This window comes from Stegastes partitus, unplaced genomic scaffold (assembly GCF_000690725.1).
Source record: "Stegastes partitus isolate 25-593 unplaced genomic scaffold, Stegastes_partitus-1.0.2 Scaffold342, whole genome shotgun sequence".
Classification (NCBI taxonomy): Eukaryota; Metazoa; Chordata; class Actinopteri; family Pomacentridae; genus Stegastes; species Stegastes partitus.
In genome coordinates, this window is record NW_007578073.1 from 291,665 (window position 1) to 307,366 (window position 15,702).

A 15,702-nucleotide genomic window follows, 5' to 3' on the forward strand; every position below is an offset into this window, starting at 1 on the left:
TTGGCATCCCTAATTCCATGTCTCATTAAAACATTAATAGTCTAAATAAAATTAATCATCGAAGACATTCAAGTGTCGTACATTATTTTTTTTTATTTATGGTATTATTACTTTGTCATGCTGCTCAAAAGACATATTTGAGTCCTCTCTACTTGGAGCCATGGTTGTACTGTTTCCATAGAGATGCAGGACTTTATACTGCAGTTAACAATGTGTCTACAGTAAATAAAAAATGTGACAGGAGTAAAAACGCACAAACTACTTGGACTTCAGAGGATTAAAACAGAATTAAGAGTCAGTGAAAGCTGCATCAGAAGGGTTAACAGAGTCGGATGACTGCCCACAGACTATGATGTAAACTCTGGACTCTACTTTGACACTTGCAGCAGCTGACACACCCACAAAGAAAAGCCTGGCTTATTGACATAGCAGATGTCTTGTGCAAACACACATAAACATCCATTCGTAGATGTCCTGCCCTTCGCACACCACACACAGACCCACTATAGCACACAAACTTGAACTGAATGTCACTTTTATGAGTCTGGCTGATATTTTCCCCCATAGAAGAGTTTCTGCCAAATAAAAACAGGAATCAAGTAGAAGGCCAACAGCTTTTTCTGCATTTGACATCCAAACGTCCCACTAGGACAATGTTATCGGTCCAGCAGGTAGACAACAGGAGACATACAGAGGGGAATAGAACAGTGTTGCCGGGCTTCATGGAGCCAAAGCGAGCCATCCTCAGCAGGTTGTAAATAATCCTGAATCAAACAGCCGCCAGGAGAAATCTGTTTCCTATCTGAGCCTCCTGCATGTGGAGATGACAGGGAACACGGTTGGCATGAGATTAAGAGAGAGTTCCATTTACCTCAGATGGAAATGTGTCCATACTTCAGTGAGAGAGGTTCAGCCCTGAGAGCAGCAAAACACATAACTCAACACGAGATCTTACCCAGAGATGACCTGCGCTATTTTAGTCCACAGAAACAATAACTAACACTACGATCCTCTCTGGTAAAGGTTTGTACATTTAACTAAGATTTATGCTTTATAGATAAGTACAGTTATCATTCGCCATTAATAAAAACAACCTCTGGAAAATGTACTTTCAGCTGGGAACCTTTCAGCCTGGTTCAGTTCTAAAACAATTAATCAATATCCATTTTAAGATAATAGTTACGACTGTGTCCACACTAAGTCGTGCAACTTTTTCTTGATCGTCTATCACCACTACAACGACATTTTTCTAGCCCAAAAAGTGAGCTTTGTGTAGTTGACATGCTTTAAATTGAATTCTAATCATACAAGGTAAGAATATTAACCCTCTACACCCCAAAACCTGCCAGTGGGTTTGAAAAGCATGTTGTCTTTTAAAATGGGTTGATTTCAAGCTTTTTCAAATTTGGTAAATAAATAACCACGGATATTTAACTTTCATTTTCTTATGGTTTAAGGTATTATATAATCATTGCAAACAGTTAACATTTGAGGTTTTCTCTTGCGCTGCTTCCACAGAGGTGCAAAACTTTATATTCTAGTTAAAAATGAGACTACAGTGAGTAAAAATGTGAGCCACAGCGTACATGCATGGAACACATGGTACACACTGGCCAATGGGCAAAAACATTCCTGAAAGTTTTAAATTGATCAAATAACATGAAATATAATTAAATAAAACTGAACTACAGCATCAGACTTATTATTTAACAGTCAAACCACACATAGGAGTTCCACCTCTTGGCCTTTATTTGATCAACATCATTTACCTTATCGGCTAAACTAATAGTCTGGGAAAATTTAGACTGTGTTTTATTATAATTCTGTTTATTTTAGTTGTTTTATGACTGAGCCATTCAAGATGTTTTGAATTAATTAAAAGGCTTTTATAGACAGTTGTATCTATATTCAAGCTGAGGATATTTTAGTATCAGTACTTAAACTCTTACTGGCACCGGTAACAATACGCAGCCCTAGTAACGCCCTGACGTTACAAACCGTAGAACAGCTGAAGTTGAGTCATTTTCCTCCCAAACCATTATTTAAAAAATACCTCAAAAACCGGTTATTTGTTTTTCTCTGGTCTCTCCCTTTATTATTTCCTGCCATTTAGTTTGGACGTTGGACAATAAAGGCAAACAGGCGCTCGGCTTGCCAAACGTCACACTTCACTCACCATGACTGACTGAACACACACCCTGCCTTTCTAACGCTACACACACACGTACACACACACACATGCGCACACACACACAGTGGCCTTTAATCCTGGTCCAGGCTGTAAACATGGTTGTGATAAAGACACACAACTGCTTCAGAGAACGGACTGAAGTAAACTTTGAAGAGCAGGAAGGGAGGTGAGGGGAAGCACATCGAAGGCCAACTGGAGATTTATCAGAGTCCAAGATAGTGCCAACAATCTCACAGAACTGAAACAGCACAGAAAACACACTGTAAGGGCTCCATTATGAGGCTTAACATTATCAGTTGTTTCATCGTCAAAGCGGTTCAGGAACCGTTTTTCTTTCCTCCATTGGTTCTCAGTGCTGAGATACACTGACTTGACTGAATGGAGGCTCAGGCAGTTGTGCGCACTGCTGACCTGAAACCACCAGCCGCTGATAATTGCAGTGCATTTCCAGAGAAACAAACTGTTCCTGGTACAGCTGGTGACATCACTCCCAGCCAGATGGCACAGACGGTTCGCAGCAAGTCAGAGAAATGTGAAGGACAGGAGGAAGGAGGTCGGGTTAGAAAATAGATAATGGATAGATCAGATTCTGGTTGGAACGACTGACAGGAGGATCGACTCTAACCTTTGATTAGTGTCCAGTTTGATGCACAAACCTACTAAACCCTTATTACTGATGAAATTTAAACTAAAATGTGCCAAAAATTGATGTATAGCTCAGCTTGACAGAACAAAAGGAGGCTGAATTCAATGCAGATTTAGGAGTTGGAGTCAGTGATATGGTCTTTTAAAAAAAATCCTCTGGTAGCTTTTCACCTTGTAAACATGTCCACATGGTGTTTTGAAGACATACAAGTAAAATATGCAGTGTGTTATGAAGCATGTTAAGTTGTGCCATCATATATTAAGTATGACAACGTCTTGTGTTGTGAGAAGTGTGACAAAAGGAAACCAAACATGCTCGTCGTTATGTCGGGTCAGGATATGTCTGTGACAGTCTGGACTGGGTCGAAAGGAGAAATTGGAAATAAATGAAGGAGAAGACGACAGACAGCTTCAAGAGCTGAAGCTAAAAATAAAGAAAAAGGAAACCATATGTGTTAAAAGGTGATATTCCAATTATATCAGATTGACAGTTACTTTTAAAATGCAGGGTTTTGGAGCAGTAATTTCATGTTGTTGACATGTCTTTAACAATTTAAGCCAAGATTAACTAAGCTCTGCATAACCGGAATCATGTTTTTGATTAGTCCATCCGGAGCAGGCATCCAGCACCTCATTTGTGGTCCATGTCTCTGCTTCCTGCAGAAGATGCTGGATCTTTTGTTTTCAGTCCTTCAATCTGAGACCGGAAGTGAGACACTCCCTGATAACCCTGCACTTCCTGAAGCTCAGGATTTAATACCTCCACTGTTTGCCAGAACGTTCATCTCAAAGAAAAACACCCTCGTGTGTATGTAGCAAAGTTGAGGCAGAAACTTTATTTTAAAGCAAACACTAGAAAAAAAAACATCAGGCAACAAAAACAAAGGAAGGAAAAGCAGGAGAGAAGGGGGAGAAAGGAGTGAAGGGGTCTGTTAGATAAATGAGCGAGATTTCTGAGAAGTCGATAGCAAAGCATCAGATGAATGACCTTGAAACGCAAAAAGAAAGTGAAAGAAAATAGATTGAGAAAGTGAAAAGGGAGGTCAGACAAAGGTGGAAAATGAGAAGGGTGTTTAGGTGAATGTGTGGGGGCAGGAAATTAGGAGAGGACAGCTGGAGGAGGGAAAGGGAGAAGAGAGAGAGGAGGAGGAGGGAAAGAAAGTGGAGAGCTGAGAGATAGAGCTGTGGGAGATAAAGGGAAGGAGAGACCCGCTGAGTTCCTGGAATCTACTGGTGGGTTTGTCCAGTGGGAGGTTGTTTGTAAAGGGGCGTCTGTGGGTTATGAAAGCCTGTATGTGTGTGTTTGTGTAAAAACGGTGTTTTCACCGGTGTGGGAATGTGTAGATTTGGTGAGATTGAGCAGAGTAGGTGTTCACTGTGATGTTATACACGCTCAGACACGTATTTGTTGCCTTGGATTAGTGAAGGCGTCATTTATGAGGTTTAAGATTAAGGAACAATAATTGATGAGGCTCCCAGAGCCAATGAAACACCTTCAGCAGCCATCAGTCTCTGAGCTTTCACAGAAAGGCAGGAAAAGGAGTTTCTGGAGAAGACATAAATGCACAACAACCACAGAAAAAACACACAGACAAAACACAGTTCAGTAGGCAACAAAACAATCGCAAAACCAGCAAGAGAATTGTTCAACAGAATGTTTGATAGTTTCATGTAAATGCATTAGATGCAAACAATGAACACACATAAAAAAAAACACAACAGTTCGTTGCATGAACAAACTCCACGTGCGCGCCCTCTCTGGCTCATCAGCCTACCATATCCTGTGATAACAGAACCACTTCACCCCCTGATATTCTCCCTGTAGCTTCTGTGCAGGTCTCCTCAGGTGTGCTCATCCAATGCTACCTGTTGTGGTGTGTGGAGGCTGATGATCGCTGGTCTACTGCCACTATGAATCCTCACCTGCCTGCAGCTCAGCAGCTTCACCCTGGTTGGGCTTTATTTAAATTGTATTACGGTGACATCATTCCTTTATTCTTGTTTATCTTTATTCACGTGTATATATTTATTTGTGTTAATTTATATTATCATGCTAGCATTAACATTCTTATCTGTGTATTTTGATAAACAGGCTAAAGTGTTTAAATTCAAATTAAACCTTTTTTCTTCTTGTCTTTTTTTAAATGACATCACTACAAATGATCAGCAAAATCAACTGAAAAGAAACATTTATTGTGGTAACTTTTTCAGCTGCATCACCCAGCTCTGAAAATCTCAATTTGACAATAAATGCAGATAACACCAAAACTCAAGGAAACCTTTTCAGAAGCTTACTGCAAATTCAAAAACATTGCAAAAACAAAGCTGCAACGAAAATGTTAACTGTGCAACACATATATATGATGAACACAAACTACAGTAAAAAGACAAAAACCTACTGCAAACATACAAACGTTACCTGCTGGAAATCCAAAAGCAAAAACTAAGCTGCACAGCAAACATAAAACTGCACATACACAAAACCTCAAGGCAAACACAAAAACATCCTACAAATACAAGTCAGCCCAAACAAAACATACACTAAAAAAAGAAAACCATCAAATCAATGAGTTGTGACATAAAGGCTTCAGTATAGCAAAGCACAGCAAGCTCCAAAGTCTACGTCAATGTACATCTCTACACTGTATTTAGCTGTGTTTGTGCATTTTGTGTTTTGTTTTTGTGTTTTCTGGAAGTATAGCACGTCTAACTCTCATGGCTGCTGAAAAAAACAGGTCAGATAAGGAGTTGATGAAAAGACTTCTCAGTAAACCTATTTCTGTCTTATAAGGAGTGTGTTTTTAAACAGTGTTTACCATAAAGTCAGAGTTACAATAACACATGGCAGACAGAAGGAAACTCTATCATGTCAGTTGTGAATGCCATAAGTTTTTTCACTGCTAACAGACACTGTAACAAATCCTCCCTCAGGCCACAAAATCCAGGGCGCAGACAATAGCCTCCACACCCCAGACAGGCCGAATGCTGCTCCAACAGGCCGGATCAACAGCCTACTGCTTTAAGTTTACCACCGCTGCTTAGCACCACTCCAGCAGGCCGCCTTTGCCCACAACCAGGCAGGCAGGCGTTGTGTCAGGCAGACAGGAAGCTCAGGGCTGGCCGAGGATCCATGCGGCAGCGGCAGCAGACACGCTATTCTGGCCGGAGAGTTACTGTGAGGCCGACATGGAGGAAGCAGAGGTCACAGGGTCGTGACGTGTCTGTCCTCTGAGGAGCCTCTGACAGCGCCTCAGCTGCACATTCAGGTCAGAGTTGGAGGTGAACAGCCCACCACAGCAAAATGTCCACGTTTAAAGCTGCCATACACAGAGGCAGGGCAACCCTTTAGACAGTTTTTTAAAGGGCCAGTTCACCCAAACTGCAAAAACACATCTGTCTACCAGCTCCAGTGGTACAGCTCTGACCTGTCACGTATTTTATTCAACACTAATGCTGAAATGATACCCGAGTTTCAGCACTAATACGAAAACAACACCTTTTTCTGAGCTGTCAACAACATCACATGGCTCACATAGAAAAGGTCTGCTTGTCATCCGTGGACTGCAAAAATGGGACTGAAGTCACATATATATCATACAGTCAAAAGCCTTGAAAAAAGCTAAATAACTGAGCCTTTCCAAATATCAGCATCCTTATTTTTGAATCTATTTCCAAATAAAAGCTGTTCTGGATCTGATTCATGTGCCTCTCTCTATCTGTAGCCAACACTCTGATGTCTCTCTCAATAGTTACAAGTCAAGTAATAACCTGCTGCCAACACTGAAGATGAATGGTAAAAAGTTTTCTTTTGATTAAACATACATCCATCCATTATCTATTCACCGCTTAATCCTCACTAGGGTCGTGGGGGGGCTGGAGTCCATCCCAGCCGACTTAGGGTGAAGGCAGGGGACACACTGGACAGGTCACCAGTCTATCACAGGGCTACACTTAGAGACAGACAACCAAGCACACTCACATTCACACCTACAGACAAGTTAGAATCACCAATTAACCTCAGCATGTTTTTGGACTGTGTGGGAGGAAGCCGGAGAACCCGGAGAGAACCCACGCTGCATGGGGAGAACATGCAAACTCCACGCAGAAAGATTCCGGTGTCCTCACCGGGACGCAAACCGGCAACCTTCTTGCTGCGAGGCAACAGTGCTAACCTGCAGCCCCCTTTTCTAAAGTCGAGAGACATTTTTGATTTTATTGCAAATGTATGTGTTTAAGATGTCAGTTTTTGGTTTCCTTGACTATCAATAAAATGCATCAGAATTGGCCCTAAACAACCATATTGATCAACCGCTAAAACCTGAACATGTTCAGCTAAAAAATGAATGAAAAAGTCAAACACTGACTGAAAGGTTCGATAAAACAATAAATCTGACTAAAGATTCATAAACATTTTTTGCTGCATCGCTATTTGCATTGAAGTTAAATACCTAATCTCAGTTTGTTTATCTAAATGTGCATATTTTCATTTAACATCAGTAGCAACATAATGGAAGCAAGTGAGTATTGCTCACTAAATTCAAAACTGTTTATAAAAGCCTAAAAACACAAAGTGGCAACAGAAACAGGCTTATATTTTAATCTATACAACACATGAGACTTTCCCCCAATATTTGCAGTTCTCTCTCCCTGTGAAACATGAACACATTCACCTCCTCAGGCTCAGCAAGTAGACTGAAAGGGTCACAAGCCAGAAAGTGGTTGGAAAGCACAGCTTTAAAATGTGAACACACAGAGGAAGAAACGGTCCCTGATGTACTGTTTCTCTGTTTGTCAGCATGTTCTGACACTTCAGGCTGATGTTTCAGTGGATCTGTGACCAGCATACAGTGTAAATGATGCAGAGAATGACCAGTGTAGTCAGTACAGTTTACAGTACTGTCATGCGTTGTAGCTGGTGGTGCTTTTGCATCTCTGTAGCCACTCTGCAGCTCTAACTAGTGACTTTAAGACCCTTAGTCGTCACTATGTGTTTCTACATAATCACCCCGTCTAGTCACTTAGTGAATGATCGCAAACTCATCGGGGTGAAAGAAGGGAAAAAGGCACAGTATGGGAAGAACATTTTTAAATATCAGCTTTAAAATGCGGTTTTACTGTCGATTTTAGACTGTGGATGTTGGGGAAAAGCTTCCCTATAATTAATTCAGCTTCTGTATTTTTCACTGAGCTTGGCCTTTTGCCCCTCCTCAGGCATCATAATTAGACCGTAGCAAGCTTTCAGTTTCACTGCATCGATAGTAACGTAGGTCATTTAGCTTTATGCCTGTCTCATGTTCGGAAACAATTCCGACAGCAAATCACTTAATTATCATGTGTTTATGACAGTACGATCCTAACTAATATTGTCTAAGCATAAAGAAAATTGAACTTTCAGAGGTTAATGTGGAAAAAATTCAGAGCCCTAATGCCAGTATAACAAGTATGCTAACTAACATTACATTTACATTGTGACGGCTGAATTAAAACAACTCTACAGTCCTAAAAATGGTATATCATCAGATTGTCATATAAGTCACTTAGTGTCTCTTTGTAGTCACTTGATGCGTCTTTGTAGTCATTTTGTGTCATGTAGTATCTACTTTATGTCTCTATTTAGTCATCTGATGCATTTTTGGGGCCTTTTTATGTGTGCTTGTAGTCGCTCTGTGTCTCAGTGCAGTCATTATGTGTCTTTGCTATCACTTGTTGCATCTTTGCAGTTAGTCTAAGTCTCTTTCTAATCATTTGATGCATCTTTGTGACTTTATACCTCTGTACAGTCTCTTGAATTCTTTGTAGTCAACCTGTGTCTCTTTGTAGTCACTTTGTGTCTCTTTGTGGCATCTCTGTGTTTTTTTGTGTATCTTTGTATCCCTTTTCAGTCACTGCATCTTCTTGGTCATTTGGAGTCTCTTTGTGGTTGCTTTGTGCCTACAGTTGTCCAAATTGCCCCGTCACTACAGATCCACCCCGACATAATTCAGAGATTACAGCACACCATCCGGATTATTATAGAAAACCATCCAAGAAGATGTGCGACTCTAGTTCTACTTTGTCCTTCCAGCTACACTGGTGTTCAGCTGTAAACTGCTTTGTTACCGTATGTTTTGAATAAATGTTCCTGTAGCCTCATAATGCTCTCAAAATTAAAATCAACAAAACAAGAATGCTGGATTTGGTTGGTAGATATTGCCACTAAAGACACAATTGAGACATCCTTACTTTTAACTGAGCCCTTCAACTTTCCAACACGACACAGGCCCAGGACACAGGCCCTAAGCCCTGTAGACCAGCTCAGAGATGCTTCCATGCTTTAATACTCACTCTCTCCTTCTACTTTGTCAGGGTTCCTGCTCCACACTATCTGCTTCGTGTCCTGCCTTATCTGGAACGTTCTTCTCTCTGGTCGCTGGGACTTCTTCTGGTAGAAGACGGTCATCACTGTGCCCATCTCCAGGCTGTGGAGGATGCGAGGACCTGCCTCTGTCCAGTCCAGCATCCTGGAGGCCATGAGTGGACCGGCAGCCCCCGCAGCACCACCGGCAGCCTCCTCAGCACAGCCATTCAGGCAGCCGCTGAACCTGGCTGCACACATCTTCAGTGCATAGCTCCAAGTGAACCCTGCTGGACTACTAATCTGTGGTGCTCTCTTGAACGGGATCCTTCAGTCACCTACTGAATGCACCAAGGGCCGCAGTTATCCAACATGTCCAAAGGAGGAGGAGGAGGAGGAGGAGGAGGAGGGAGCCAAACTGTGCCACTCAGGGCATTGATTAAAACAACTTCACAATAAAACAGAATCTAGAACACATCACTCAGCAGCCACAGAGCTGAAGCACTGAAACGTCTGAGATGTGAATTATCCTCTGCTGCTCTGGAGGGGGAGTGTATCCCTCTGTTATCCTTTCCAGATGCTTCTGGCAGAACACCAGTGAAATCCGCTCGGGGTGAGTTCTCATCCCCGCTGGACTCAGGTTTCTACCCCTGATAGTCCTTCAGTCCACGACAGCAGAAGTCCGGCTTTAAATCCTGCTTTGAGCGCCGCCGCCGTGTCGCTGCGCGTTTTTACTGCTGCTGGGGCGGTAAACAAGACGTGGTTATCCCACGGTCCTGGCTTTGGCACAATTAAGTCAGTGCGAGCGACAAAGACGGCGAGTTATGTAATGACGAGTCGGACAAATACCCGGAGGAGGGTGCAGCGGGGCGGCCGGCGGCTTCACGGAGACGGAGAGACGCGCTGATGGGAGAGCGGCCGCGCCGAGAACCGTGTGCGCTCCCATCCGCCGAAGCATTCTGCTCCACGCTCACCGACTGCTGCTGCCGCCGCTCTCCGGACACCGGACGACAGGATGCATTTACCCGAAGCAGTCACCCGGTTTTGGAGAGCTGAGGCGTGCGGGGTTGAGGCGTTAATTGGTCCGGTTGCTCCTCGGCCAGGATCTGTGTCCGCGTCCCCTCAGCTCCACCGACACAGGTCTGGAGAGGAAATTAGGGCTAGCAGACCGGAAAAGCTTGATCAGATTTTTTTTTTTTTTTCTTTCCGTGCTGCTGGAGTGGATCTGAGGGAGGATGAAGGGAGAGGAGGGACAGAGGAGGGAGAGTCGGAGAAGGAGAGGAGGCGGAGAGCAGAGCGACCTCCGCGGGCCTCCAGGAGACCTGCAGGCTGCGCTGGAGGAGGGAGGTTTTTTTTTTCTCTCTCCCTCTTGTTTGTGTCAAAATACACGTTTAAGGTCCGCCGCGTACACCCACGTACAGGGGCAACAGTCCCCGACGTAGCGGCCATGAGTTCGAATCCCGCTCTTGGACCTTTGCTGCAGGTCCTTCCCCCATTCTTCTCCCCCACTTTCCTGTCTCTCTCTCCACTGTCCTATACAAAAAAAGGCCAAACAAATGACTTAAAAGTTAAAAAAAAAATAAAAAAATACACGTTTAAGTGAACGGGTTATTGGTGCTGTCAGGAGGTCAAGTGCGGTTCAAACTGCAGAGGTCACCCACATGTCAGGCTGCCATCAGCTGCAGCAGTAAACCATTCAGACCCTGGTGACCCAGCCTGAGAGGGAAAGTTGTTATTTCCCTTTGAGTGCAGAAGAATCAGTTTTAACAAATAGTAGATTCTTAAAATTTTTATTTATTCATTTTATTTTAAGTTTTGCAGATCAGGATTACATTCAGATTAGAATATATAATGCACTCCAGATAAACACTACAAACTAGTCATTAAAAATAGCTCCATCTCATCAAACTACAACTTTTGTTACTGCTAATTTCTTAAAGCATTGGAAAAATGAATATAAGAAATTCAGTAGAGATAGTTCAATATTATGCTTTTGTACTGGAACAATCAAACGTTTCAACATAAACTGATTCAAGGGTATTTGTTTGTTTGTTTTTCAAACTATTTTCTACAGTCACACAAATTAAATGATGTAGTGAAGGGGAAACAGGTTAAATATACGAAAATGTGTTTTGTATCATTTTATTCTTTAGTGCAGTCATTGTTATGCACATTTGTATATATTTTTAAAATAGTGTTTTTTTTCTTACAAACCTCATACCAGCTCAGTTTTTATGTGTTTTTGTGACATCTGGGATCATTTTAGCTAAAAGGTGAACCCTGTCCGCAAGTCAACTGGTGGAATTTCTGCCTTCTTACTGATCCATCAGCTGGACTGTGTCGAGGTCATGCTTGTATTTGGCTCTATTCAACTACTGCAGTAATCCATATGATGGCAACAACCACTCAGCGAAGTAAAAAGAAACAACAGTTCTTCATTACTTAAGGACATGAAGGTCTGTCAGGCCAGAACATTTCAAGAAAGTTTCTTCAAATGCACAAAGCATCAAAGTCTGTGAAGAAACTCACTTTCATGAGCACCGCCCCATCGGAGGAAGGCTAAGAGTTTCCTCTGCTGCGGAGGAGAAGCTCATTAGCAGCCTCAGAAATTAACAGTTAACAGCAGCTTAGATTCGAGCCCACATCAGAGTTTCCAGGAGGTCAAGTAGCTGGCAAATGTCAACTTGGGATCCAATATTCAACATTTTTGCTATTAAAAGAAGTAAAAATTCCCATATAATAAATGCATTCACAAATGTGCAACAGGTCTCTCTGTCTGCAGTCCATACTGTCCACAATAATGTACACATTACCATAGCAGTATTTGAATGGTTACACATCCCACCCAGTTTATGTGGCCAATAGATAATCAACATTGAGAGACAAATGTCAAAAAAAGACAAAAAAAACCCAAACATGTAAAGTGTTAGTAAAGAAATGCCTTTTAATGGAGTTTTGTGTTGAAGTATATGTTACTCTGAATGTAGATGGCAAGATTTAAATTTTCACTACAGATGTATATTGGTTCCAGACATTAGTTATTAGTCCAATTAATTCCTAATAGCTGATCGGTATTGTCCCTGAAAAACAGAGAATGGTCGATCTCTACTGTCAGTATCAGCTGTTCCGGGGAGACTGTATGAATCAGACCTTCATGGTGGAACTGTTGCAAAGAAACCACTGCTGAAGGAGATCAAGAAGAGAAAGAGAACTGTGGACCAAGAAACACAAGGAATAGACAGGAAAACCAGTCTAAGTGTAAGTATTTGGGTCCAGCTGCTTGGATGGTTTTTGCATGTGTGGTTCCCACCATGAAGCATGAAGGAGGAGATGCGATGCTGTGGGGGAACTTTGCTGGGGACAATGTTTGAAGGTCTATTATCCAGCATAGCTACTACAGCTTCCTGCAGAGACACATCATCACATCTGGTTTAAGCTCAGTGGGATCAGTATTTGTTTTTCAGCAGGACAATGAGCCAAAACATCTTCTGGCTCTATTAGGGCTGTTGGACCAAGAAGCAGAGTGATGGAGAGCTGCATCAGATGACCTGGCCTCCATAATCACTACCTGAACCCAGCTGAGGTGGTCTGGGATGCGTTGGAGCACAGAGTGAAGGAAAAGCAGCCAACAAGTGCTCGGCATATGTGGGAATTACTTCAAGACTGCTAGAAAAGCTCCAGGTGACAACCTCATGAAGCTGCTTGGAGGATGAAGAGTGTGTGAAGATGTGATCAAAGCAAAAGGAAGAAACTTTTTTAAAAAATCTAAAATTGTTACGGTTACACTTACTTTTATTCCTAACTTCCTTTGTGTTATCTCATGCTTCAGTATTGCTCTATAGTGTGGATAGTAAAGATAAGGAACAGTGATAATTTCTAGGGTTCCAGTAGGGTCCTATGTGCTGTCAGTGTTCGGGCCCTAATTAGAGTAAAACCATCTGTCTAACATTATGTAGGTCTCCCTGGTGCTGCTAAAATATCTCTGTGCCATCACAGACTGAGCTCCACAGACCTCTGAAGATGTCCTGTGGTGTCAGACACCAACATGTTAGCAGCAGATTCTTTAAGTCTTAGAAGGTGGGACCTCCATGGATCAGACTTGTTTATCCAGGACATCCCACAGATGATCGATTGGATTAAAATCTGGGAAATTTAGAGGCCAAGTCAAAACTTTGAACTCTTTGTTCCTCAAACATTCTTGAAGAACTTTTGCAGTGTGGCAGGGAGAGCTATCCTGCTAAAAGAGGCCACTGACATCAGGGAATACTGTCGTATCTGTCAAGTTTCTGTTTTATGTGTGCACATTTTATGTCTTGTCTTTCCTGTTTTATTTTGAAGTGACTAACCGGTTGTCTCTGTCCTAGTTTACTTCCTGCACCCGTCTCATCACATCTGCTCCCTGATGGCTTTCCCTCACCTGTTTCCCCATCTCCCCTCATTACCTCATGTATATTACCTTGTGTGTCTCACAGTCTCGTTGCACTTCACAGTCTTCGTACCAGTGTTTCTTCATAGCCACAGTCAAAATCATAGTCTGCTTTGTTTGCGACCTCGTTTCTGTTTTTGACCTTACCTTTCGCCTCTCGTTTTTTGGATACCTCTGCCCTTTTGACTGACTTCCTGTGTACCGAACCCTGACTGGTAACAAACCTGCCTTTTTGCCTGACCCTGTCTGTGTTGAGCATTTGTGTCCGCCTGTTCTGTGTGAGTTCTTGACAAATAATGAACAGGTGTCGTGGTCTGCAGCGATGTTTAGGTAGGTGGTAGGTGGTATGTGTCAAGGCAACAACAGCATGAATGCAGGACTGAGCTGACCTTTGTCCAGACCATCACACTGCCTCCACTGACTCGCCTTCTTTTTGTCGGGCATCCTACGGTCAGCTCTTCAATGGAAAAAAAACACATCCTGCTAATCACATGATGCTGAAGCAACAGGGCTCAGCATTGACACTGACTGATCTGGTACCCTATCACTAGTTAGTTATCAGTTGTTCTTCCTTGCACCATCTTTGGTACTAACCACTGCATACAAAGAAAACCACACAACACCTGCTGTTTTGGAGATGTTCAGATGCCTATCCCAGATGTTCATTCCGCAAAACCTACAGCCGAGAGACTTTGCTGAACATCAGGGCAATGAACATTCCTAAAATTGATGTCTTGCCTATCCCAGACATGCATTCTGCAAAACGTGCTTATTAAATGATCCTGAAGAAACGCTCGCTCATCTTACCTGTACTATTGTGTATGTACAGCAAAATGACTAAACTTGATTTGATTTGAAGGTTTTTTTAAGACATTTTGTTCAAAGTGGAAAGTTTTTCTGAGCTCAGCTAAGACATAAACCTTAAAGCATGATTTCACAAATAATTTTGGAACCTCAGGCGTGTGATTTAGAAATGTAAAGCCTTTTAGTGGTTCTCAAACTTTTTCAGGCCCCCCTTCAGAGGACAAAAAATTTTGGGCCCCCTCACCTTAAATAGTCATGAAATGAGTTGGGTTAAAATTTACTGAATATAAATACATATCATGAGCAGTCCAATAGCGCAAAAACGTAACATGTTTAGTGATCAGTAAAAAATAACTGGGAGGGATAGGCTTCAATTTTGTGGTGGTAGTCTCATCAGTCATTGTTGACAACATATCAAGAGCAGTGGGGAGTATGAGATCCTCAGCTACTGGATGTGGTTTCTTGCACTTGGAGATTCTGTTTCAGGGCTCCATGTTAACTTTTCCAATGGTAACACTGGTGCTACCAACTTTCTTTGTTGGTCGCACCAGTTAATGATTTGGTCGCCTCACTCCCTTATTTTGGATCAGCATTGCCACAGCGATTAATCCACCATGCATGCTGATAAATAGCTGTTTTGCATAACTTTGTTTCATTGCAATGATTTTCAGTGACACAAGACTTGATATTTATAAAATGTTTTAACCTGAAGACATTTTTATTTTGTCACCAATCCTCTTCCAATGTCAGTCATTAACTGGACACAGGCTAAACAATTGCTGAAAATGCCCATAAGTAGAGGCTACATTTTACCGATGTTCCCTGAACGCTTCACATGCTGCTCCAGTAGGTCAAATCAAAATCAAAATCAAATCAAATCAAATTTATTGTCATTTTGCTGTAACTCCTTCTACTTGGATGCTACTAGGTGTCTGCAGTGCAGCTCCCCTGACAGGTAAGCAACCAAGCATTAGTTAGAAAACAGTGGAAAGCGCATTCTACACAATTTTTCTCAGGTTGAAAGGTTTTCTATGAGCAGAGTTTTTTTTTTTTTTAATGAACAGACTTTTCTACGAGCCGAGTGCATTTTAAATGTCCATACCACTGGCTATCCTGTTTATAGAAAAACTGTGATCGCTGTTAAAAGTTGAACCTTCCAGATTGAATGTGGGGCTACTTTTTCTTCTTAACTGACTCAGACTGTCTGTCTGCTTGCACCTGAACACTTTTATCATCAGGTACGACCTCTCCCTCTCCTCCTCCCACTTTGCTGTTTTAATCGGCTATATATCGTTTGATCAT

At 42.1% G+C, this 15,702-nt stretch overlaps 1 protein-coding gene across 1 annotated transcript in view; it reads right to left on the reverse strand.

The window, feature by feature from the left end:
• The window catches only part of LOC103358913 (1-phosphatidylinositol 4,5-bisphosphate phosphodiesterase gamma-1-like), a 41,274-nt gene extending 31,308 nt beyond the window's left edge, over positions 1-9,966 (reverse strand). Inside the window, exon 1 of the mRNA XM_008284063.1 lies at positions 9,161-9,966. Within this exon, the coding sequence (XP_008282285.1) occupies positions 9,161-9,431 (271 nt within the window). The 5' untranslated portion in view covers positions 9,432-9,966. The remainder of the gene's footprint in view (positions 1-9,160) is intronic.
• Positions 9,967-15,702: the final 5,736 nt, after the last annotated feature.